At 41.6% G+C, this 26,189-nt stretch overlaps 1 protein-coding gene across 1 annotated transcript in view; it reads right to left on the reverse strand.

Moving 5' to 3' along the window:
• The window catches only part of LOC139332062 (protein unc-13 homolog B-like), a 175,880-nt gene that overhangs the window by 102,713 nt on the left and 46,978 nt on the right, over window positions 1–26,189 (reverse strand). Inside the window, exons 6-10 of the mRNA XM_070963760.1 lie at window positions 24,076–24,149; window positions 23,207–23,264; window positions 21,517–21,730; window positions 3,252–3,521; window positions 2,458–2,545 (exon numbers count right to left, since the gene is read on the reverse strand). Of these exons, the coding sequence (XP_070819861.1) occupies window positions 2,458–2,545; window positions 3,252–3,521; window positions 21,517–21,730; window positions 23,207–23,264; window positions 24,076–24,149 (704 nt within the window). The remainder of the gene's footprint in view (window positions 1–2,457; window positions 2,546–3,251; window positions 3,522–21,516; window positions 21,731–23,206; window positions 23,265–24,075; window positions 24,150–26,189) is intronic.

A 26,189-nucleotide genomic window follows, 5' to 3' on the forward strand; every position in this document is an offset into this window, starting at 1 on the left:
AAATCTAAGGAAATTCACACAGCCTGTGTTTTCCTTTATAACAACCTAATCCTAATGGTATGACCATTGTTATATTCCCTGACAGAAAGTATCTTGTTTCTGAAAGCAGTTTGTGTAAATACTGTTGCTAAGAGCCTGGAGCTGATTTGAGTGATTGCTGCTAACTAAGACCTGATGCTGAGCTAATCAAGAGATGTCTTGTGTATGTCTAGAAAGCAATGGACTGTAACAAAAAACGTTGTCTGCTGCTGAAATTTGAATATTCATTAAGAGAAAATAGTGTTTTGCAATTGCTTGAAAATACTTGATCCTATACTTACCATAATGGAACTTTAATAGTGCCTTTTCTTAGCATTAAGATGCTCTTATGAAACCAGGCCCTACACTTTTGTCTTCTGTTTTCATCTGTTCATGATAAAGTGCCATGCCAAAGTTTCAGTCTCTCTCCCTCTAGCTACTATTTGTGAACTTCTCCTACTTTAGATCAAATCTGCTGTGATTATATTAATTTCAGCTACTATTGGTATAATTTTCCAAGACTTTCTTAGATATTTTACAGCCCAATATGGGACTGCCCTAAAATCCCTTTTTTTCTTAAAAAATTACTCAAACTGATTAATCAATCATCAAAATATTTGCTGATCAATCTAATTTTGGGCAACTAATCGATTAATCATTGCAGCTCTTGTAATATAATATAATATAATATAATATAATATAATATAATATAATATAATATAATATAATATAATATGTTCTAGGTGTAACAGGTCAATTTCAACAAGTCTATCAGCTGCACTTCTACTGTAGCTTGTAACCCAGTCAAACAGGTCCACCGGGAGCTGCTTTCATTCTTCACACTGTCATTTCTGTAATCCTGTCTCATAAAAAAGCAGCTACTTTTTGAAGGTGCCCTGATATTCGCCTCTTGAGAAGGATTATTCAAAAAGAGGGATGGGATTCATGAAAGACAGCCCACCGGGTTTATTGTGTGAACAAACAAGGAGTTGTGTGAGAGCTGACTCATAAATAATTTCACACTTTATTGGTCCCTGTGGGGAAATTTTCATTTCTCTCTCAGATTACATGGTCAGGCACTGCACAATAGGGTTTGTGTCTTGCTCAAGGACACAAGTCAGGTGGATGCTTGTTAACATGGGGCCTTGAACCCACTTGCCCCCCATCCATTGTGGCCTGACTGAATTAAACTTGTCATTTGTCAGTCCATGTTTCCTAGTCAGCAGTCTCACTCCTGCCAGGCACTCTTGTGATTTAATTCCTCTGAGTGTATCATTTGTTTCTTTCTGCTCCATGACAAACAATGCCCTTCTCAACAGATTCTAATTTGAAACCAAAATGGACATGAGTGGATTTTCAAGTGTGAAAAAAGGTGTGAGAGTCCAAAGAAAACAAGGAGACACAGGTCTGGACTCCAAGGTGATTAGAGATAAATAGATAAGACCAGTCACACCAAGAGGAGCCGACAAGAGGGGCAGTGGGTGTAACTCTGAGTGTTAAAACAGTATGTGATCAACGCCTGGCTTATAGTGGCATGTGTGAGTGTGTGTGTATACTAATCACACTGTGACGACTCATCTTCTATCCGGGGACAAAACTGTGGTTACAGCAAGCAATTATCTTAAGGTTACGGCTTGGTTTTAGGGTTAAATTTAGTATTACAACTAGGATAGAATTAAAGTAAGGTTGGCAGTTGAGCATGTAGCGCTTATAGTTGGGGTATAAGTCAATGCAGTGTCCTCAGAGTGTGCCATGATGTGTATATGCAAGGTTTTATCTCCCGGTTTCCCTTTAAGTCCTTGGGACGGAATACTTACACAGACCCCAACACCACAGTCAACTGTAACCCACCCTGAAGTAGTTGGTGCCATAATTTGAGGAATCGCTTTAACTCAAAGTAACACATCTTGCAGCTACAAACTTCATGCAACAACAGTGTGATAGATGGAACTGAAGAAACTGAAGCTGAAAAGGGGTTTTCCAGATCAAAGTGGAAACATTTAAGCAGCACAAAATTGGTGCAAATTGCTGTGACATGACTGGAAACTCAACCAACCCATAGGGGAAAAGAGGGAGACAAAGTATCATTGCATGAGAGAGAGAGAGAGAGAGAGAGAGAGAGAGAGAGAGAGAGAGAGAGAGAGAGAGAGAGAGAGAGAGAGAGAGACACACACACACACACACACACACACACACACACACACACACACACACACAATAATGTTCATGTGCCTGAATCTGTGTATGGGATTTTACTGACTTGATGTGATTTCTTTGCGTGCTTAAGGACTAGACTTCCATGATGGATAGAGTATAGTGTACAAGCTAAGAAGGTATATGTGTGATAAACACTGTGTGTGTGTGTGTGTGTGTGTGTGTGTGTGTGTGTGAGACTGTGTAAGAAAGAGAAACAGACAAAGAGAGAGTGATTCTTTCTACCTCAAGGAGCTGTACTCTGACTTTGTTGTACGCTTTCAGCCAGCGAACTTTGGATGGTGAACAGGGTGGAGGGCCATCTTCGAAGAAACTGAGAAAGATAAAAGATTATCCAGTTCAAAAGGTCAAATTTCAAAAAGATGGCAGGCATAAATCAATATCAAAATTAAATCAATGCCCCGAATCTTGCGGTCAAAGGATGGATTCACACATTTTTATCTTAAAACACTTTCATGAACAGTTGGTCAAATCAGACTAACTCTGACTCTCATCTCATATTAGCCTCAGCTTTAAAATGTATTTCTAGACAAAACTAGGACTCAGGAATTTGTCACCCATTTCTTACATTTAAAACTTATTATGATGGGATCTTTTAATGGCCAGTAAGCAAGCAAAAACTGTTATCCATTCAAAGACATCACATAAAGATGAGCCTGCTCTGAGCCTTTCTTCCACATTAAGAATTGCCAGTTCCTTGTCAGTGCTACCTAATTACTCTCTTTCTCTCATGTGATACACATGGAGATGTCAGTTGCCTCTTTTCACCTAACACTAAAGAGCTTCACTGCAGGCTTTGTCTACATCCAGTAGGAGTTGCGGGTGCACCCACAAGTTTGTCTTCCCACAAGCTAACTCAAAGATTGTGTTCAGTGGAATACAAAAACACACAGCACCATTCTTAAAATGACATTTTCTGAGTTAATCATCCAAACCTAGATGTCAACTTTTAAATTAAATTTCATTTCATTTCATTTTTAATTAATTAATTTATTTAATTAATTTTTTTTTTTACATACCAGATTTTAGTCTTGTTATTATGGTTGTCCAACAATGGTTTGGGCAGGATGACTGAAGAGTCCTTCAAATCTTTGTTGGAGCCAGGCTCAGGTAGTGGATGCAGCTCTTTTTCAACCTCCTCCTCCTCTTCTACATTCCAGTTAGATGGCTGGCTATTGAGAGAAGGACGAGGGCCGCTGGGATCTCGGCGCTCCTCAGGCTCAGAGCTGAACTGGGAGCTGGCTGGGCTGAGGTTGCCTGATGAATCAAAGCGACTGCTGTCCGGTGGACTATAGGAGAATGAGATTGTTGTTTAGAGTATGCTAGTGATTTGGAAAAGCAATGTGTAGTTAACGGACTACTGTGGAATTGAAAAGTTGTATTCCAAAATAGAATATTTAGGAAACTACAATTTGAAATGCATGCATTTTTCCAAAACACAGATGACACAAACATTATTATACAAGAAAATGAATTTTTCTTTACTTTGATTCAAATACTGAGGTTTAATTTTGAATGGAGGTTGGATGGAGCACAAAACAAGGAAAACTATAACAGGGCTAAGTCAGGTAAGATGAATGACTGAGGCTGAATGCAGCCCATGTCAAGAGAGGGCTTCCATCAGCAAGTCCACAGCATTCGCAAAGCTGGGTGGTCATACTCTAAGTTTAAGGCAGTAACAGCTTGTTGATAATTACAGTTTTAGAATAAAGAATAAATAGAATTAAGAAATTACCTTTTTAATTCACCTGCTTCTATTAGAGAATATTTACAGGATCTTTTAATGTATATACCATAGAATCGACATTATTCATAATTCTTCAATTTATTAATAAGATTTAAACTGAAAGATTAAAATCTCTATCAGAGCAGTGGGCATGCACTTAACCTGTCCGATAAAAAAAAACAAAGTGGCTGACTGTGAGAGTACTATGTGGCTGCTGGATGATTGAGACTGCTAACAAGGAAAGTGGCTCTCTGCTTTAACTGGCATGATTTACTTTGACTTGGGTGAAGGCCAAATTCCTTCTCACTGTTCCTTTTATTCCAGTGTCCAGCCTGCCTGCATGGTGTGCGCTGCCACACCATCATAAATCGACCAGAGTTTGATTCATATAAACAAATTGGCTGAGGCTTGGAGAATAATTCAGAGAGCTGCAGGGGACACACAAGTGAAGAGCTAATGAATAAACTCCATCAGTTTCTTCATTCATTGCACTTCCATCACTGTCAGGAAAGCTATTACTGATGTACTGTAAGTACAAAATAACTCCAGCACATTTATACAATGGTGAGCACCTTTGAAGCATACGTGATCATTTCCTTTCCTATGGTTTTGAACATAAAATGTACAGGTTTTCATGAAATGGTTGGCACTAATGGCTGTATGTTGTAAAGAAGAATTTTGTTTGGTTTAACTAAATCTAAAAATGTCTAAATCTAAAAGTATGTTTAGGATTTAGGATAAAATTAAGCTGTGGGATGGAAAAGGGAAAAAAGATAAATACACTAATATCAAATGTAGTCTAAAAAAGGACAAGAGGAGCAGGAAAGGAGCTATACATTTGTCTACATCAGTATGATAAATGAACAATAACATTTATCATGAAAATTGTACTAGCCTTTTCGCAGCTTCCTTTGTCAACAAGTCCTTTGGTTGCTCTGTGTCCAAATCTGCATGCATGGTGTCAGGTGGGTCAACTACACTCCTATCTACCTCACATGGGCTGATATTTAACTGGGGTTTATCAAAATCTTCTGCTAGGGAAACTGAGTGAGAGGCGAGGCCAGACTGCGGTAATTGTACTAAAGTGTCACAGCTTCCTGTTTTTGAAGTTTCTGTTGGTCTGTCCATATCACTGGCATCTGCACTTTCAGTTTCTCCAGAACTTGGGGAAAGTTTCTCAGACTCTGGCTCACAAAATTCATCAGCAGGTTCTGAACTTTGGGACTGAGGCTGGGCTGTGACCACTGATGAAGTGGATTCAGCCTTGGAAGGGTCAGGGCTCCCAAACATCGCACCAAGTTTCATGCCAAACACAGATGAGGCAGATGATGGTTCATCCTTTCCAGTTGGCTTTTCATCCTGGAAAATACCAGCTGAAAGGTTTTTAAAACCAGAAAAGAGACCACCATCTGTCTGCTGAGGCTGTGGTGTCTTTGCACCAGTGGCTGAATGTGGAGAGGTGGAGAACAGGGATCCAATGGATGATGTTCCTTCAGTAGCTACAGACATAAAGCCAAATTTAGGGGCAGTCAGACCTGGTATTTCAAATATGCCCTTGGTTTCAGAAGGTGGAGGTGATGCAGCTTTGTTAGGCACTGCAAGAGCTGGTCCCTCTAAATTCTCAGCATGCTCATTGTTCCCTGCTTCTACCTCGGGGAAAGCAGTTTTCATGGTAGATTGAGTCAGAGGGCTTTCTTCTACCTCTGCTTTGTCTGTTCGTTCTGCCTCCTCTATTAATCCCTTTTCAGGAACCTCAGAATCCTCACTGCTTTTAACATTTCCATCTCCAGATGAAGGTGTCTTCTCTGTATCTGTCTTTTCAGTGCTCTCAGAGACAGGTACCTTTACAGAAGAATCCCCTTGGCCGGACTCTGTACCAGACGGCTGATGTTCCTCAGTTTTTGTTGTTTCAGGACCTTTGAATATACCAAACAGGTCACTGGTAAGGGATTCTGTAGCAATGCTACTTGGGAGTCCAAAAAATGAGCTTTTCTGTTGTTGTTGTTGTTGTTGTTGTTGTTGTTGTTGTTGTTGTTGTTGTGGCTGACGAGGAGCAGGTGATGATCCAAAAAGTGAACCAGGTGAACTTGAAAAAAATCCACCAACACTTGATGATTTACTTGGGGCATTTGGGGTAGAAAACATAGACATAAAGCCAGAAAATGGAGCTGGTTCAGGGGGTTTCTGTGGTCCTGGATGTCTTGGTCCAGCCATTCTTGGTCCTGCCATTCTTGGGCCCCCCACCCACGGCCCTCCCATCCTTGGTGCTCCCATTCTTTGTCCCGGTGGGCCAGGTGGCTTGGCCATTCCTGGTGTGGGCTGTTGCTGTGCTGGGGGATGACCAGGTCCCAGTGATGGACCTTTCAAAGGCCCTACAGCTTGAGATGTCACGATTTCTTGTGAGTTGGTAGCAATAGTTTTTTCTTCATTTGATGAGGAGACCACTGTAACAGAATTATTACTTTCAAAAGGTTTCTCCAATCCATGTGCAGGTTCTTGACCAGTGTCTCCAAGCTCTAATTTAGTCATAATTGGCTCATTTGCAGTCTCATCAGATGTGGCTTTCAGTTCTTCGATAGATTTTCCTGATTCTGAAACTGCAGCATCAGCTGTAAGTGCAACAACCACAGATTCTGCAGTCAATTTCTCTGTATCTGCTATCACTGAATCAGCTACAGTTGCCTCTTCACATTTTTCCACATCTGCAACAGCTGCTTGTTTGTCACTCATATCTATCAAAGGTTCCTTAGTTGTTTTTTCTAAATCTGCAACTGCTGTTTGTTCATCACCAGCAGCTTCAAAAGGCTCCACAGTAGATTTTTCTATATCTGCAACTGTAGTTCCTTCTTCAACATCAACTCTCAAAGGTTCCTCAGATGATTTATCCTTATCTGAAACTGCTGCTTGTTCTTGACCATCAATTTTCAAAGGCTCCTCTGATAATTTTTCTACAACCGCAACTGCAGTTGGTTTTTCTTCATCAGCAACTTTTAGAGGCTCCTCAGTTCGTTTTACCAACTGTGAGCTTTTCATTTCAGCTATGTCAGTTTCATTATCTGTGCTCTTAATTGCAAAAATATCTGCTTCTGATTCACCAATTTCTTTCTCAGCATCCACTATACCTTTCATTTCTTTATATTCTTTTTTGATATCTGACTGGTCCTCATTTACTAGCTTCATGTGTTGGTCCAGTACTGTCTTTTTCTCAAGTAGATTACTGGTTACACTTGTTGTGTCTGTGATAGAAGTTTCACCTACAACTGAGGAATTTTCATTACAAGAAAGGTTTTGTTGCATTGAAATTATTTTGTCCACCTCCAGATGTGGATCTGTTAGGGGAACAGAATTTTCAGTGGTATTTTTATTCATGTCCAAGTTTGAATCTTGACCATCTTGGCATGCCTGCTCTACTTGGGGGTCCAACTTGATTGATGATGTAGAGGGAGGTCCAGAGGTTATATTTTCCATAGTCTCTACAGGGTGATCCTTTACTTCTTTTGAAAAATTGCTTTTGTCTAGGGGTTTCACTTGTTCTGAGGCAATCCTTTCCTTCACAGGAACATATGTTTCTTGCTCTGTCTTGGTTTCCTCCATGAAAGACAATCCAAACAGGCCGAACCCAGTCTTAGATTTGTTACCATCAGAACTCCCGGCAAGTGAAAACACAGAAGAAACTTTGAAAACACCATCTGATTCAAGTGGTTTGGAAGGTGCGGGATGTGCTTCTGGTGCTTGCTGGCTTTGTCCACCAAACATGGAGAACAGTCCTTTTCCAGAGGGCTCTGAACTTCTAGGTGGTGGTGTAACTGTTGGTCCTGGTGGGGGAATTCTTGGACCAGTTTGAGGCTGGGCACCTCCAAACTTGGAAAATAAACCAGCACCAGGGGTTTCTTTTTGTGTAGTAGAACCTGGGAGAATGCTACCAAATATAGACGTTCCAGTGGATGGTTCCCTTGGTGTGGCATTACCCCCAGGATGACCTCTGGGACTGGGTGGTTGCTGAGGTGCAGATGCACCAAACATGGAAAACAGGCCTTTACCTGGAGGTTCTTTGGGTGAAGGGCCTCTAGGTCGCACATTTCCACTAGTTGGACCTCTTGGGCCAGATGGTGGCTGACTACTAGATCCACCAAACATAGAAAATAAGCCTTTTCCTTGGGTCTCCTGTGGGGTTGACAGTGCAGGTGGTGGGTCGTTGGATCCAGCTGAAGATCCAGGTGAGGTGGCATTTGACCCCCCAAACATTGAGAGTAACCCTGCACTAGGAGTGTCTTTGGTAGATGAGCCAGGAAGAATTCCCCCAAGTATTGACAATCCAGTTTGGGAGGATGACTGCTGTGGGGTTGCAGTGGAGCCACTGAACATAGACAATAAGCCTTTTCCTGGTTGCTCATGAGGCTGTTCAGGCTCAGGCTGACTATCCTTGACAGGTAAATTATCCTCCTTAGAGGTTGTGATTTCCTCTGTGGAAGGTTGGAGAGGACTGGGTTCAGGGGTAGATAAGATGACATCCCTTTCCATTTTGTCATGAAGCTTTTCAACTCCTTCAGGAGATATTACATCTGAGGGTACTTCTTTCAGTGACAATTTCTCAAGAGACGGAACTTCTTCAGGCAATACAACATCTAAAGTTGCGCTTTTATCCTTGTGGGCTAACTCTTCCGGAGCACCTACTGGTGGTGCTGGCACTACAGTTGGGCTTTCATCCTGGCGGGCCAGGTCACTGAGAGGTTTGGCTTCTTCAAGTATTGATAAGTCTGGAGGTGTTGATTTTGCGTCCTTGGAATACAGCTCAGGTGGTGGCACATAAGCCTCACCAATATCTGCTTCAGCTTTTGAGAGGGTAACTTCTGTGGTTGAGCTTATCTTGGTGAGGGTGTGCTGTGAGTCATGTTTATCTGCATGTTTATGATCTGCTGTAGTCAGTGTAAGGGACATCTCTGGTGAGTAGGTCTTGACCTGCTCTGATTCAATGAGTGCCTCAGGGCTACTGATTTCTGGAGCCCTAACATCTTCCGATATATCAGACTGTGCAACAATATTAGAAGGTAGAGAATCCTTACAGTCTGGTAGTGTTGCCATGCGAGGAATATCTTCAGAAGCACTTATTTCTTGCAGTTCAGCCTTGCTACATTCATTGAACTTGTCTTCAACTGTCTCTTCTTCTGGTGAACTTGCTGCTGAGACAAAAATATGGGGTAGTCTAACATAAGTTTTTGGCTCTCCTGGTTCAATTTCCGTATCAACAGGAGGCACTTCGGAGCAATTAATGCCAATGTAGATTGACCTTGGGTGGCAAATTTTTTCCTGTGATGTGTTAGCTATAGTAGAGACCTCACCAACTCCAATGTTGACATTAACAGATTCTGTGTCTATAGTTTGCTTGGTTTCCTCTGAACTTTGCTGCTGTGACATGCATGCTTTAGATGCAACCTCTGACAGTGTTTCTGAAAGATCTACTGAGCCACCTTTGCTTAGAATTTCTTTGAGTTCCATGGTATCTGGTGATTTAGCTGGTGAAGATTCAGTAGAGGGCAATTCTTTCCGTCGTGTCTCTCTTCCTGGACTTGCTTTCGGTGTTGCCTGTGGCTGCTTATTGTCAGAAATAGACACAGATTTGAAGCCATGCATTGGTGACTCATTGGAGGAAGAGATCAAAGGTGATATCACTGGGGGTGTTGGAGAGCTCACACATACGACTGAACCTTCTCCTTTGCAGTGTGATTCAGCAATTAGTGATGGTGCTGAAGCCAATTCTGTGTGCAGGGCTGTTGACTGATCTTTGGATAATTCAGGTAGTGAGATAGCAACAGATTCACCTCCAATTGTCAGTGAGCTAGATTCCATAAATGATTCTGTTTGTGTTGTTGGAGATTCAAGAAAGCTGTTTGACACATCATAATTTTCATCTGGTAATTTCAAAGCAGAGTCTTCCTGGTCACTAACAAGTGCTGGTGTGCATGGCAGAGACACAACAGACTTTTGTGGGCTTACTGTCTGGACAGGGGTTGCTTGGGCAATTGTCTCTTCAGCATTGCAGCACACGGGAGATGTGGTCAATGCAGATGCCTCAGGAGTAACTACAACATGGCTGAAAGCAGGAATCTGTGTTGGAGTAACTAGTGTCCTATGATCCACAGGTGTAGACACACTCTGAGTGTGGTGGGGGATAACAGCAACTGGTTTTGTACTGGCAGAGGGTTGTGAACCTAAACCACCAAATAACGAAATCAAACCCTTAACAGAGGTGGAGCCTGCTGGTGTTGAAGATACCTCTGCTCGTTGCATTTCAGCTCCTATGCATTGGTTCATTGACATTTGGTCATGTTTTATGTTAGGTTGTGATATAAGTGCACTAATCTCTGATACACATTGAACTGAAGCTGCAGTACTTGAGGGTACGGTTGGTGTCTGATATTGCTGGACAGTGACAGGGCATGGGTCAGGTGGTTTTGAAAGTTGAAGATGTTCTTTTGCATAACAATCTGGAGTTGCACCGCTCTGCACAGGCTGTACGTCAAAAGATGGTAGAGAAGGGTCAATTCTTTGCCTCTCATGTGTTTGCTGAATAACTGAAGCAGTCAGTGATTGTGGGGTAGAAACTGTTTGGGATATACCATGCTGACTGATAGAAAGAGGAGGTAATGCCTGACCATTACTTGTCATTGTTCCACTATCCAATGGGCTTTCCTCAATGCTCCCATAGCTGTCTACTGTTGGCTGCTTGATAAGAATTTTGGGTCGAAGGGTCATGTCAGGCTGAACATTTGTATCTTGTCTTTGCAACTTTGCAGCTTTTGGCTGAGCTCTAGTAATGGATGCCGTCCAACCAATTTCCACATCAGGTTGCTGGTATTGCTGTAGTGGGACTGCATGTTGAGTTGGCAACTGAGGTATGTTTGGAGGCAACTGATCAGGCTTCATTGATTCAACATGCAAACTACTAATCTGCTGCTTTGCACTGTTTAGTGAGAATGTAGCAGATGTACTGGGCTGCATGGCGTGAGGAGCTGAATTCTGAGGAGGTTGTATCTTCTTTTGAATAGGGACCAAAGAAGGAATTAAAGTATTCAATGAGGCAGAACTCAATCCTGTTCCTGACTGCATTCTGCAATGTATTCCAGGTTGAGTGGTGGCCTGTTTAAGAATGGAATATTCCCTATGTTGTGGTGACTTCTGAATTTGTGAAAATGCTTTATCTTCTCTGACCTTGGTTGGAGATATGTGTTGCTGCTGATGGTAAAAACTACTCTGAGACAGAGAAGACACATAAGGAGAGGAGAGATCTGTAGCATCTTGAAGACCGATAATTTTAGTTTTGTTTTGAGGATCCACAGTTAGGTCAACAACACCAGGCACTGTTTTCTTTTCTAATTTCTCCCCGGTTTGCCTTCTTTCAAACATTTCTTTCTTTGCTTTGTTATTAGTGAAATTCATGGGCTGTCCATCCTGTGGTTCAGTGTGATTACTTGAAATGCTAGTTGTATTTAGGCTGTCCTTTGCAGAGAAGTCCACTGGCTTATTTTGTTGGAGTGTGTCCTTGTAGGTGGTCCGTGAACCAGAAAAAACCTCATTACTGTGATAGGTAGATATCTGTCTATGCAGTGTCTCAGTTGTGTTGACTCCACTCAAGGCATGCCTTTCTTGTTGATGTGCAGATTGCTCCACTGTGACTGGTATACCAACAGATCGATTCGTTGTTACAGTTGCAGTGTTTCTTACCAGTACCACAGCTCCAGTTGACAAGATGGCTGATTGTTTCTGCTGTGGTTTTGCAGACATGTCAACGAAGCTTTTGATGGCGTTGGCAGGTGCTGATGCTCTCTGATCTATTTCTTGAGATCCACTTTGCACAAATCCTTGTTGCATCTGTTGTTGCAGTCCTACCTGTGCCTGTTGCCTTTTAGGCTGCTCCTGGGAGAGATGGGTTTCCACAATGAGTGGAACACCAACATATTCTCCTTGAGAATATGTAAAGCTTAATGGCTTTGTCCTTACCAGTGATACTGGATTGGAATAGTTTAGCACAGTGTCTGACTTACATGCCTTTGATGACATATCTAATGTGCCTTTAACAGAGTTTGCTGGAGCTGTAGAGAGTGGATAAGGTTGGATAATGGACTGTGACACATCACTGGTCTCACTTTCACTGGAGCACTGCACCGTCATACAGTTGGTAGGTGGTTGATGTAGAATAGGGACAATGTTTTTATCAAGGGTTTGCTGTTTTTGTACAGGCATTAAGGTTTGAAGTTGCGTCTGGCATGTTGATTCCAGTGGTGTTGGTTCAACTACCAAGGGAATGCCAACAGAATCTTTTCTGGCAATTGCTCTTGGACTTGGCTTATTAACAAGTGAAATTGCTACACTTTGAGTAGACTCCTGTTCGGGCATTGTTGTTTTCAGTGTAGCTTGGGATGGTTTAGGTGACATATCCAGTGCTGCAGCTGTGGCAGGTTTTGTTGAGGTGGATGTCTGATGTGTTGACTGTAAAGTTGAGTGATTTGACTGGGAAAAGACACTAGGTTTTCTCTGCTGTGATTGCTGTTTATATAAAATAGAATCTGAATGGCACTGATTCTCATTTTCAAACTCATGCTGTAAATTTGCTGGGAAACTGAGCTTTATGTCATCTAGAGGTTCTTGAGAAGGGATATCTACAACTAGTGGTAATCCAACAGAATTTTTTCGGCTAAGTTCACGGGAACTTAGCTTTCCTCTCGTAAGTGGTATGGCTTCCTTAAGAGTGTCATCTCTTTTTGCTTCTGGAACCACCTCCTTCAATTTGACAGAAGATTTAGAAGACATGTCTAGCGTGGCCTTAACTGTATTTGCTGGTGCTGTAGCTTTCTGTTGTGGTTTACAGATTTCAAGGGATTCAGGAGACTGACCTAAAAGAGACTGCTGTCTCGGTAACAATGTCCTCCTACCAGATGGAATCTCCTCTTTCCTAACCAAGCATTGTACCAGATTATCTTTATTAGTATGAAAATGATATTTTTCAAAAGGTAGTGAATCAATAACTTCTGTTGTTTGTCCCTGAGGTTCAGGGGATTCTCCTCTATATGACAAGTCAATGGATTCACAATGACTACAACTTGCATCCGCCTCCTCAGAAGTTAATAGTTTTTTCTTTGTCAGTGACAATGCCTCATAGAGAGGATCCTTTGATGGTGCAACAGTTTTCTGAGTCTCCTGGGTTGTTTTCTTGGCAGACATATCTAATGTAGCTTTAATTGAGTTTGCTGGTGCAGTTGTCTCCTGATAATGCTGAGCCTTTCCACTAGACTTATAGCAAGTAATCTGCTGTCTAGGACCAGCTGTAATCATTGGTTGGCTTTGCTGCATCTTTAGATATGAAGGATTCACTTGCTGTCCCTCAGGGTCCACTTGTTTTCTCATAAAAGGGCTTACCAGTGGTGAGGTACATACAGATTGTACTGATCCAATTTTTGGAGGTTGTTTCACACATCCATCAAGGCTAGATGTTTTATTGGAAATATGAGTGCTTGAAGAACTTGTTGATGCTGTTAACATTACATTAGAGTCAGAACTCTTTGGTAATTTATCAGATGATGTACCAGATAGTTTGGATGAAACGTGTATTGCAGCTTTGCCAGAGGCTGTAACATCACTTTGGTTTGCCTCAGTTATAGAGATACTGGGGGAGGCTGGTGGCCTTTGGATATGCAATACAGAGGAGGAATGGCCAACTTTAACATCTGGACTGGGCAATGTTCTCTCTGATTTGCTGGTTTTATCAAGTGGCATATAATTGTTTGGGGAAACGGAAACTCTTGGACTTTGCTTTAATGTGCCCAGAGTTGGGTATTCTGAATTAGGACAATCAACTTCTTCTTCTTCATTCTGTTTAGTAAGATCCACAGCAATTGTAGTCTGGTCAGTTAAGTCCATATTTGCCATATCATCCATCTGTTTTTTCTCTTTAAATCTTTTCAACTTGTACTTTGTAAAGTCAACAACTTCATCTTTCTGTGTAGTTTCTACATTGGCATCTGTTGCATCTTTTTGTTTGATATTTTTGTCTTTATTAATTGTGGCAGAAAAATCTAGGACTTTGTTGCCTATTTGAGGGTCAGTAGGAGTGACAAAGTTACGATATTTGTTGTAAAGGTGGGCTTCATTATATGTAATTAAGCTGTCATTCACTATATGTAACTGAGGTGTGAAATTCTCAGATGAATCTTGTGGCTGCTTTTGGTCCACTGCTAAAGTAATGCTTGCTTTGCCAATGTCACATATCCCTGAAACTGTAGTCTTATTTGGTTGTGGTAATACTCTGGGTTTATCTGCTTGTGTCGGCTGCCTTGCAAGCTGAGGTCTCTGTGAGGAAACAGAAGGCACAACAGCAGTTGTAGAAGATGAAGTGGGTAAACTCCTAACAGAAGTTTCCTGCACTGAAAGAGCTGAAGAGGCTTTTGTGACAGTTTGTGGTGTAGGCAGTTTCCTTCCCAACTGGACAAATCCTGGAATTTTTGAAGCTGATGGGGTTTCAGGAAGGTTTCTGGAATTTTTTGAATTACTTGAAACCTTGCTAGACACTGGTGGTGATGAAGCGGGTGTTGAGGATGACAATATGTCAGCTTTACTTGCATTAGTGTTATGAGGCATTCCAGTGATTCCTATGGGGGGTGAAAATACAGAGCTTGACTTTTGTATTGGTTGGGCTGCATGTGTATCATCTACATGTGCAATTGTGATTTCAGGAATTGGATAACGTCTGTTTGGAGAAATTTGTGTTGAATAGCACCTTGTAGAAGATGCAGGTGAGAGTGTCAGCAGATCTTTTAGCCCATGATTCTTCCAGTATGGCCCTCCATGCCCCCCTTTCAGTGACTTTAAAGTTAGATCAGCTGCCTCCATTGTCTCCTCTTGAAAGCTATAACTATTTTGTACCGATTCCACCTTGATTTTTTTCAGCTTGTACACAGTAAAGTCTACAGGTTGATCTGCTTGGGAACACACAGATTCCTGAAACATTTGAGAGAAGCTTTCCAAATTCATGTTCATTATTTTTTCACCTTTTCTAAGGGCAGAAGTAAGGTCCACAGGGGCATCTGAAAGGATAAATTTATTCTGTTGCTGGCCTGGAATCCAAAAACTTTTATCTTCGGTGCAGAGGGGTATTTTAAAGCCACAAAGGGTCACTTTGTCCTTTTCTTTTTGTTTCAAAATGTTAGCAATATTTTCAGTGATATTTCCTAGAGCTTGTACATCCTCTGGTGCAGCACAGGCATAGAGGTGTTTACCAGCTCTGTCAGTTAAAAGGGAATAAATGTATTCCTCATCTGTATAGACGTAATATCCACAGTCCCCAACCTCAGCTGGCCACCACAACCCTTGCTCTAATAGTGAAAGCCATTGTTGATACCACTCAGAATCCTCAAAAAGTTTTTCTTCATCTATGCCTCCTGTAGCTCCTGCAGACCTGCTCAAATCCATAGCACCACGTGTTAAATCCATTGGACCCTTTCTTGTGGCAAGTCGTTTCAAAAACTCAGTTGCTGATTTCAAACTGAAGTCTTCATCTTTTATATCACTATTGACAACACTTTTTTCAATAACTTTGGTTAACTCCTGTACACTACATTCTGTAAGTGACTGACATCTATTTAACCGTGTTTTTGTTTTTTCCATGGACAGATTTAGAGCATTACCTCCAACAATCCAAGGTTTTCTTTTGCTATCAAGATCATTCAAATGGTCACAGCTACTCCATGGTATCTTGTCTCTGCAACTCATGTCAAACAAGACAAGATCTTCATCTGGCTCAAGAAACCGATTTCTGCTCTCAAAAAGCAGGGCAGCAGTATCCTTCCAAGGATGTGAGGGTACATTGAAATCACTGATGTCCATTTCTGTAGGATTTAACCATATGTGATTCTCTGATTGAGGTACTCGAACTGTTGTTGGTAAATGCCCTTGGCTTGCCTTGGAGCGTTCCTGAACTTGAGTGGCAAGGGCTTCAGCGAGGGCATAATCATTGAGTTGCTGCCACAGAAGAGCTTCTATGAGACACTGATGCTCATAGAGCTCTGGTGGAATAACACCATGCTCTGTAAAGTTGTATAAAAGATCCTTGTAACCATACTCATGTGCTGTTCCATACAAGAGACGCTGAATTTCCTCAAGATAACGTTGGGTTGGGGAAATTGTAGGATCTTGCCAAACCTGAGATTGCAGAGGTTCTCTGTGGGTATCAACAACTGGAGTAGCTCCATTAACACTACATGTGGGTGTTGCTGTATTTGAAAGGATATCCTCCTTAGTCTTTGGTAGTAAACGATCAAGAAAGCCTTTTTCAGTTTCCTTTCCAGGAACAGGACTGCTACTGTCACTGGGGCCTGTTTTGAAAATGCTGGATAACAAACCAGGAGATGTGCTACTTGTACTGTTTTTTGGTTCCTCCTTCCCAAGTTGAGGGGTTGATGGCTGCTGTGTCTTTGATGATGGCTCCTCTGTGACACTAAACAGGCCTGAGAGGAAACCTTTTTGAGCTGGACCTTTTAAATCCTTATCTGTGGCAACATCATGGGAGGAAAGCATCTCTACTGGTTTGGTTCTCTGAATCTGTGGTCGCCCCTGTCCTACACGTGGCTGATGTTGTTGCTGTGTTGTCTGAAGGTTCACCTGATCAGAAGGTGATGAGGAATGTTCTACAGTTCCTGAAATCTTGTTAATCAGGCCAGAGAATAATCCCCCTGATTCAGACTGGGCTGGATTTTGCCCTGACTGAACAGATGGTTGACCTGCCTGAGCAGGTTGAGGTGACTGTTGTTCTTGTGGAACATTTTCAGCAGATGCAAGCTTCAGAATGCCGGAAAGCAAGCCTCCACTTTGACTATTCTGTTGGCTTGGTTGTTGAGGACTTGCCATTTTTTCAGGCTGTTGCTGGTGTTGAGGTGATGTCTGACCAAACAGACCAGACAAGAATCCACCTTGCTGAGTAGGTTGAGATAATTGTTGACCAGGTCTGACAACATTTGATTTGTTAGCCTGTTGAGACCCAGTCTGGGGTGGTTGCTGTTGTGGTGCATTATCTGTTGATGCTAATTTATTAAAAAGCCCTGACAATAGCCCACTCTGCTGTGGCTCTGGTGCAGAGGCAGTAGGTTGTGGAGGTATCTGGTTTTGCCTACGCAGAGGTTGTCTGTTACCTTGTTGGGGTTGCTGCTGGTTTGGATGTTTAACATGTGGCTGCTGCTGTGCTGGAGGAGTAGGACCTGCTGAAAATAGCCCAGAGAAGAAGCCTCCCTGTTGATTAGGCGGTGGTTGTTGTGTTGTCTTAGGGACTGTTCTTTGTGTCTGTTCCTGCTCTGGTTGACTCCCCACTGTAGACTGTGGAGTGCCTGCATCTGCAATTTTGTTTAATAATCCAGTGAGCATCCCTCCAGGACTGCTGGGGAGCTGTTGTGGAGGGACTTGGTTTTGCTGTTGTAGGTTTTGTCTACTGGCCGGTTGATGAGTAGGTTGGTGCACAGATGAGTTATTCTGTTGCTGTTTTTGTGAGGGCTGAGCTGGGTTTGCTGGAGCAGGGTCTTGGCCTCCCATTCCAAAAAGACCAGAGAAGAAGCCTCCTTGTTGAGGAGGTGCTTGCTGCACGGGTCTTTGATTAGTCTCTTGAGCACTGGACTGCGGTTTTTGCTGAGATGGAGTAGGATTAGGTTCCACAATCCTGTTAAAAAGTCCTGACAACATGTTACCTGATTGCTGATTTGGCTGTGCAGATTGTGTTGCCAGAGGGGCTTTTGGTGGCTGGGAAGCGGTATCTGTGAGTTTCAGTAAACCCCCAAATAATCCACTAGGTTGAGGCATTGTTGGTGTTGCTTTTGGATGCAGTTTTTCTGTTGTTGGGTCAGGCGGTTGCACTTGGTTGTCTGAGGCATCAGGCTGTCTTAGTTGCTGGTCAGGTTGATCTTTGTCAGGGGGATGTGTTTCCTTTGAATCTAATTTATGCAATTGTGACAAAATACCTACTGACTGAGTCGAAGATGTAGTCCTTTGACTCAAGTTTTGTTCAGGTTCTTCAGTTTTTGCTGTATGGTCAGCTACATCTGGTTGCGACTCTTGACTGGACTGAGTGGGCTGAGACGCAGTCACTGTATCTGTTGCTTTTTTCAAGAGCCCAGATAAGAGTCCTCCAGTAGGTGGCTGCACAGCGGGTTGTCCTTGCTTTTGAGATGGACATTGTCCAGATTGACCTCCTGGCATTGTTGACAGGGACTGATTTGTAGAAGCAGAAACATTATCAGAGGCAAATTTTAACAATCCAGATAATAATCCTCCTGACTGTTGAGTGGCAGAATTTTGTTGTGTTTGAGGAGAAGACTGGGAAGGTGATGAAAATAGGCCAGAAAGTAGCCCACCTTGTTGAGGCTGACTATCCCCTCCCTGCGCTTTCTTGTCAGATGACACATCTTCTGTTGATCCTAGTTTCAACAATCCAGAAAGAATTCCTTGACCCTGTGAGGCTTGAGGTTGTGATCTAACTTGTTCCACTGACTTGGAAGGATCTTGATCTTTAGATGTGACATCTGCTTCACGCTGGCCATCTGTCTTGCACTGGGGATCTTTTTCAGACAATGTTTGCTCTTGAGACAATTCTGTACTCTCACCCATGCTCTCTGTTGATTCAGGGACCATTTGTTCTGTATGTGGCTCAGTTTGACCACTAGGTTTGGTTAGTGTCACAGTGGGAGTCAATTGTGGTTTTGCAGGTTCCTTAGTAGGTTCACTTGGGGCTACCTTAAACAGATTTGAAAACCAGCCTGTTTCTGTGTTTCCTTTTGGCACACTTTCAAGAAGTGCAACGCGACTTGGAGAGGCAGTTCTTCCAAGACTAGGGGATGGACTTTTTGGTGCGGCATTGGCATCTTCACCAGATGCAAACTTAAGAATCCCTGAGAGCACACCTCCTTCTGTTTTTGGTGGGGTTGTTGTGGAAATATTTTCAGAGGAGAAAAATGGAATTTTGAGTTTGCTGCCTAAAAATGACTCCTCTGTAGGCTTGGTGTCAATCTGCGAGGAATTTTCAGGAGGAACTGCTGATATGAGGGTAGAGAGAGATTTCTTAAAGGGACTGAAGAATCCTGTTTCCTCTGAACTGCTTTCAGGTTTTGGTTCAGATATTGCAGAAGTTCTTTTTTGCTGAATATCTGGTAGCTCACCAGAGGACTCTGTCTCTGGAAGAAGTTCAACTGACCCACTTCCTGTTTCTTGAAAAAGCTCAATTGATCCACTTCCTGTATCTGGCAAAAGATCAACTGATCCACTTCCTGAACCTGGTCTCATCTCACCTGATGACTGTCGCTCTGTTCGTGAGCCCTCTATATTAGGACTTTTGACTCTGCTTGCAGACACTTTCTGGGATTCATTGCTTGCAGCAGATGCACTTCTCTGTTCTGAAGGCTGGGGCGATGGCTCTCTTGATGGTGGTGTGCTGGAAAAAAGCCTCAAAGGACTCAGCCTCCCTAACATGGATTCAAACCCAGACGTAGATTGGTTAGCAGTGGCTGCAGTATCTTGTACCCCTGTGCCAACATGTGTTGACACCTGTTCAGTGTCAGCTTGCCGATTCGATTCAGAGGATTGAAATGGCAAAAGAGACTGAAGGGAAAACTTTTTTTCTGTTGTAGGCTCCTGCGAGGCAGGAGGAACTATGGCTACTGGTGGGGAAGTACCACCACTTTTGGGAATAAATGAAAGCAACTTTGAAATGCCAGACTCAGGTTGAGGTGATATTTGGGATGTAGATGGATCTGTTGCAGTGGTATCAGAGGTTTCTGTGGCTTCAGTACTAGCTTTAGGGATCAAAGAGAACAATTTTGAAATACCAGAGTCTGCCTGTGGTGGTTGGGGTGATGTGCCAGAAGCTTCTACCTCAGTGGTGGACTTTGATCCTGTGATTGTACTGAATAATGAGCTCATGGCATTCTTTACTCCAGCTATACCCTGTTCAACAGCATTGTCCTCCTTAACTTCAGGTTTGACTTCATCATTATTACTGTCCTCAGGTTGCACGACTTTAGCATCAGTTGGCAGTGGTGGGAGTTTTCTTCTAATTTGTTTGGGCATTGATTCGTAGTTGTTGATCTCCTCCTCTTTTACAGCCAGGTATTCAGACACCGAATGAACTAAGCTCTGAAGTTCATCCATTGCATCTACATATTCGTCACTTGGCTCTTCGACAGGCGACAACATAGGATCTTGTCCATGACCTGTTCTCCCTTTGCATGAACAATGCTGTCCTCCAAAAGGTGACATATACTTGCCAGGATAGCAATAACTTTCATATTCATGACTAGCATCCCCCTCGATGAATGTCAGGTCATCTAGTTCCTCCTCAGATCCAAAGGAATACTGCATCTCATCTGAACCAACTGAGCCATACTCACTCCTCCCCCTGATCCTTGCAGCCTCTTCCCGAGAAGCCTCCTCCTCACGAAAAGCTGCATAGCTCTCAAGTGTGTCCTCTATGGCAGTTTTAGCCCACAGTCTGGTCTTGTAAAGCAGACCTTCTGTGTCTGTCTGCTGTCGTTGTTGTTTGACAGAGGGAATTATGTCAATTTCAGGAGGGGAAACTTCATCCTCAAAACTGCCAGCTTCTTTATAAACTAAACGTACTTCTCCACTCCCAAAGCCATGCCTCTGTCTGTGTGGCCTGCCATTCGGGTCTCCCATATCCTCAGGGGATAGTGCATCACATTCTACTGTCTGATAGAACCTGCTTCCTTTGGACTCGCAAGGGTTGTCACTGATCCGGTAGATGATGCTTTTATCTTCATCCTCCCACATTTTCTGCTCAGCGTCCAAGTAATCATCCAAGACACCTGAGTCAGGCACTTTATATTTACTCTCCCAATCCTCCACACCCATACCTGAGTCAACAGGGATTATTCTGACTCCACACATACTGTTTGTGTGCCTGGATTCAAGAAAAAAAGAGTGCCATGCAGGAAGCAGTGGAAGACAACGTAAAAAAGAAGAAAGAAAGAGAAATTAGACATGAGTTGAAAACAGCAGATCATGGAAAGACAGTTTTCATGCAAGTAAAGAAATAGAATAGCAAATGAAAAAAGCCATGCGCACAGTGGGAAGTGTGGAATGTAATTTGTTTGATAGTGTGCAAAATTCATAAGTTCATGTTTTCTGGCACAAACTTTTGCTGTTGCCTATGCACATGAAAAACTTCAACAGTTGTTTGGTCAAAGTAATTTGCAGCTGTTTGTTGTTTCTATGTCAACATTTTGGTAGGCCAGCTAGTTGGCTGTAATGGCTTTTTCTCTGCTTTTGACAGAGATCACTTTGTTTTATTATTGAGACAATCAAAACATCTAGATCTCTTTAAAGACAGTGATGGTATTTGTTAGATATAAGTGTCTCAAAATCTCTATCAATAAATTCTGCTACTCTTGATAACTCCTCACAGCAAGTAGTACATACAGTATGCATGAATACAAATGACTCAATTACTGCAATGGTGACAGCAGAGAGCTGTGTCTTTGCTTATGTGTGTCAGTTCATGGGTGTGTGTTTACCTGGGCCCCCTCATTTCTCTATAGTCTAGTTCATAGCTTTGTACAGAGTCAGCCTCCCTGGACAGGGTTTGATGTTGGATCCTGCGTCCTATAGGGTACTGGTGCACTGATGAATTTGTCTGGGAGGTGTTGTGAAATCGTGGGGGTCTGTTGCCAGTTTCACTGCGGTAGTCACTATCACGGTCATCCATAGCACTATCATGGTCATCAAAAGCTGGGTAAATAAAACACAAATAGCTCAGTAAAACATAAACAATATCATTTATAAATAAATTTATAATTTTCAAAATAAGCAGGAAAAAAACAACTCTGAGCTCCAATAGATCTGAAGATAATACTCTGCTCTTGTTGATCTGTTTAATGTGATAGAACAGCCCTGCCTCTTCTCACTGATCATAATTACTGTGAAGCTTTATCCTTCTTCCATTGTCCTCTGCCAAAGACATGGCACATTTGTAAGGTGTAACTCTAATGAAACAGGCAGGAAAAAAAAACAATACATGCAAAATTCACATCTGTACCATTGTCATACAGTATGCCATTGCTCATACAGGTTTAATCTGAGAGGCAGACTGCTCAGAATCTGATAAACAATAAAACTTGTTTGAATAGAAAGCTCCCTCTTGTGGTAGCAGGCATGTAATACAAAAAGCATGAACATCAAGCTGACAATGACATGAACAACAACAAAACTAGATAAATTTAACAAATAAATAATGTAATTCCAAATACCATGTAACGTTTGTCAACAAAACTTATGTGCGCACAGGTTGTTTTTTGATTGGCAGGATACAAGAATATGAAATTCGAAATACAACGAAGACAAACAAATGATCCAGACCAAACATGCTGTGGTCCTTATTCAAAAAGAAATGAGAAAGAAGTCCTATACCATGCAGAAGTGGAGTGAATGACAAGCCACAGGGGAAAAAAACAATCACTATACGTACTCTGCTGGTCACTCCATCCGAAATAACTCCAACTGCCTGGTGGCATGGAGGCAAGTGTTCAAAGAAGTCAGGAAGAAAAGTGAACTTCATTACCGAAGAATAAAACCAGTGACTGTGACTGGAGATGGCCAGATGAGTGTGTAACATGCAATGGGACTGAAGACACTCAAATCTGTAGAGCTTAAAGGGAATGTGATGCATGGTAATGCCAGTATAAGATAAATAAGAACTAAGTGAAACAATGTGAAGAAGTCACATGAAATAATGTGATGACTGAATTCATTTGAATGATCAACACTAATACAACAAAACAGCTCAGGGGGAAAAGTTTTTTCACAAAGATAACATTGGTGCTCGATGGGTAGGAAACACAGCTCTTCATAACTACCATTATCAGTGGCTGGTGCATCCAAAAATCCTTTTTCTGTGCAAACAGCAAGCTTGATTTTTTAAAAATCAATAGGGACTCCAAATTAATAACTATAAGGTGGCACTGAGGAAGATTTAAATGTATGAGTCAGAGCCAAAATGTATCAGCACTTAACTGGTGGCTGATATGAAATGCCTTTTTCTGCTCATGAGACACAAGAAGGAATGAGGACATTTCTAGTTCAATTCAAAGTCATCAGTGTCGAATGGACATTAGTGGACAAAGGACCCAAAAAAACACATGAATGTATCAGTGAAAGTGCAATGGCATGAATGCATTCGATCGAAGTTAACTTTTACAATGAACTTACAGCACTGAGAGGGCACAGATGCCATCCGTCTTCTCTGGACCTCTTCCTGCAGTGGATACTGCCACAAGAGAAAAAATGCAAACAAAGGGAGAAACAAGTGAGGGGGAGGGGTGGGGGGTTGGCAGCAGTGGAGGATAACTGAATCCAAATGATTTAATGGTAAAGTTGCACATGTCAATACAGTATTTCTAGATATGTGATGTAGTAACTATTATTTTCCATAAGATGGCAGCAGAGACACAAACTACAACCTCAATGATAGACTGAGGTAACATTTGGTAACTAAACAAAGAAGGAGAATACTCTCAAAAGCATACATAATCAGAGTCTGTGCATAAAACCCAAAAGCAGCTTTCTAAACAGCACATCTGAGTTAATTTTTTTTAATTGTAAACTGACTTAATCAAAAACAAAAACCAGAGATTTCAGATGCATAGTTTCTTGCTCCCATGAAACCTGCAAACATTTGCTTGTCTTGATAAGTTTGACATGATATAGAAGATTGACTTTCTACTGCACGATTGACTTTCTACTGCACGCTTTTCGAGCATGGCTTGAAAATCTTTGAAAACCAAATTTACTTGCACTTCTGCTTCTAATCTTACATGGATTTTCTACATTGTGGGTGGATACAGGATGTAATAAATTCATTTATAAGCATCTTTTTAAACTTTATCCTGTGCTGCTTGTAAAATTTACTTTAAAGTGACACCAGTTGTTCATATTACCACTCTAAGACTTGAACTCAGCACTGTTTTCTTAGCATTAACATCCCATTTAGGCTCCTGAATGAACTGTGATTTAACATCCCTAATATCTTAATAATCTATAACGTATTAACAGGATAGAGACTTTTTTTGTAAACTTACCTCGTCGTGTATCTGCATGGTGTTGATTCGCTCCAGTTTACTGGTCCAATACTGAGCCTCATCTTCTGGGATATCTGGCCAGATTGATTGGACAGAAGAAACACATGGATTGAAAGTGAGAAAAATTAAAAGTGACAGGAAAAGTGTGTGCAAGAGGTGTTGGTGAGAGAGGGAAAGTGGAGGAAATACAGACACATGGGATGGAGGTGTAGGTGGAGGGATGGATGATAGAATTGAGGAAGGGATTATGAAGAGAAAGTGAATAATGGAGGAAGAGGGAGAGTGCAAAGCACAGAATGTGAGACAAAGTGCAAGAAGAGATGAAAGACCACAGGCATTGTAGCTCCACCCTTCCGTCCGTCGCCTCTCCTCCAGGATCCCTATCCCATCCTGTCCTAACCACCCACGTTACTTGATGTGTTCCCATCTTATATTCATGTGTGTTTAATAGCTGATGAGGAGGTTTCCCTTTGGAGGCCCAAATTTAGAATCAACAACCTCCTCAGGGGGCTCACAGGTCCACTCCGAAGCCAGAAAGAAAAGAGGCCGGGGTAGAAAAAAGAACACAAGAGTAGGGAAAATGTAAAAGCCTCTTTACCATTTTCCCAAGTAAAACATTAGATTAGATCGAACAACATTAGTCGGTCATTAATATGTTAGGAATACAGTGTCTTAGTCTTACTATTGTATATTTCTAAAAAAATGTCTCAGAGCACATGAGCACATATAAATCCAAGTCTGAAGATTCAAATCTAAACTAAAGTATTTCGAATGTCATAAAAGTCACAGTTTGCCATGTTGGTGCCACAGTGTACTGGGCAGCAAATGCATACTTTTGACATATCTTGCATATTTACTTTTTATTTAGAATATATTACAAGATAAATATGAATCAACTTAAAATCCACATACTCGTGTATTACTGAAGATTGGTAGCAAAGACATGGAGGCTAAAACATAGTTGGCAGTAAAGCACGGCCAGTAACATTCTGACTTTAACAGTCCCAATAGTGCTTTGGGGGAAAAACTGAAAAACGGATTCTCAGGAGAGTTCTGGAGTAATAAGGTCTTTTTTTTCTATGAAGGTTTGTTCCAATTATAAGTCATATTGAATTTCAACATAAAAACTCTGAGTTATACTATGAACAGAAATCTGTGCATGTGTTTGTGTGTTTCAGTATGACTCAGTGTGATGACCTAGACTGTGCAACTCACTATTGATTAGCACCTGTGTTGTAAACTGGATGTCAATTACTTTAACTTTTTAAAAGGATGTGTCAAAGTTTACTAGAACAGGGAAACTACTATCTTATCTGCATCTTCAGACCCTGGCTTTTGTGTCAAGACGAGCAGACAGCAGCATGAACTAGTGGTAAGCAGTGACAAACGGAGTGTCAGGAAGTGCACGAGGGAAGAGCCTTCAGACACCTCCCTGAGATTAAGAGTTGGCTGAGGAAACAAAATGGTCTTAAGAAATGTTGCCATTTAGGTGTTTACTCTTGAGAAATGAAAAGAACAAGAATTAAAGATAAAGAGAGCCGAGGAACCAGATGTTACTGTTGCTTCTTAATCTGCTGAGCAACATATCTATGTTTGATAAACGTAGAATGATATAACATCTTCTTATGCTTTCACAAAGTTTGAAAGTGAGTGTGTGTAAGCAAGTAAGACCACTAAATGACCTATACGCACCACAATTTTGTTGTGTTTAATTAACAATTAACATTCACTTGGTAAAAGGTCCAGGATTTAGTGGCATCTAATGGCAAGCTTGCAGATTGTAACCAAGTTCCATGGAAGTGGACCCACACCCTCTGCAGATATAAAGAGCTCATTCTGAGGTAACGGACACACAACGGTTCCTCAACAGTGGAAACATAATAATAATAATCCTGAATATTATATTATATTATATTATATTATATTATATTATATTATATTATATTATATTATATTATATTATATTATATTATAATTAGCAGTCTGTCAGAGCTTCTCATCTTGTTAATGTAAAAAGTGCTAATTTATCACTGGACTAGGTGTTTATCAGTTGGTTTATCATACAAGATGTTAGAGACTGCAGTCTAATATTGTTGGGAGATCACTGAGCTCTA

The sequence above is a fragment of the Chaetodon trifascialis genome, chromosome 6 (assembly GCF_039877785.1).
Source record: "Chaetodon trifascialis isolate fChaTrf1 chromosome 6, fChaTrf1.hap1, whole genome shotgun sequence".
NCBI lineage: Eukaryota > Metazoa > Chordata > Actinopteri > Chaetodontiformes > Chaetodontidae > Chaetodon > Chaetodon trifascialis.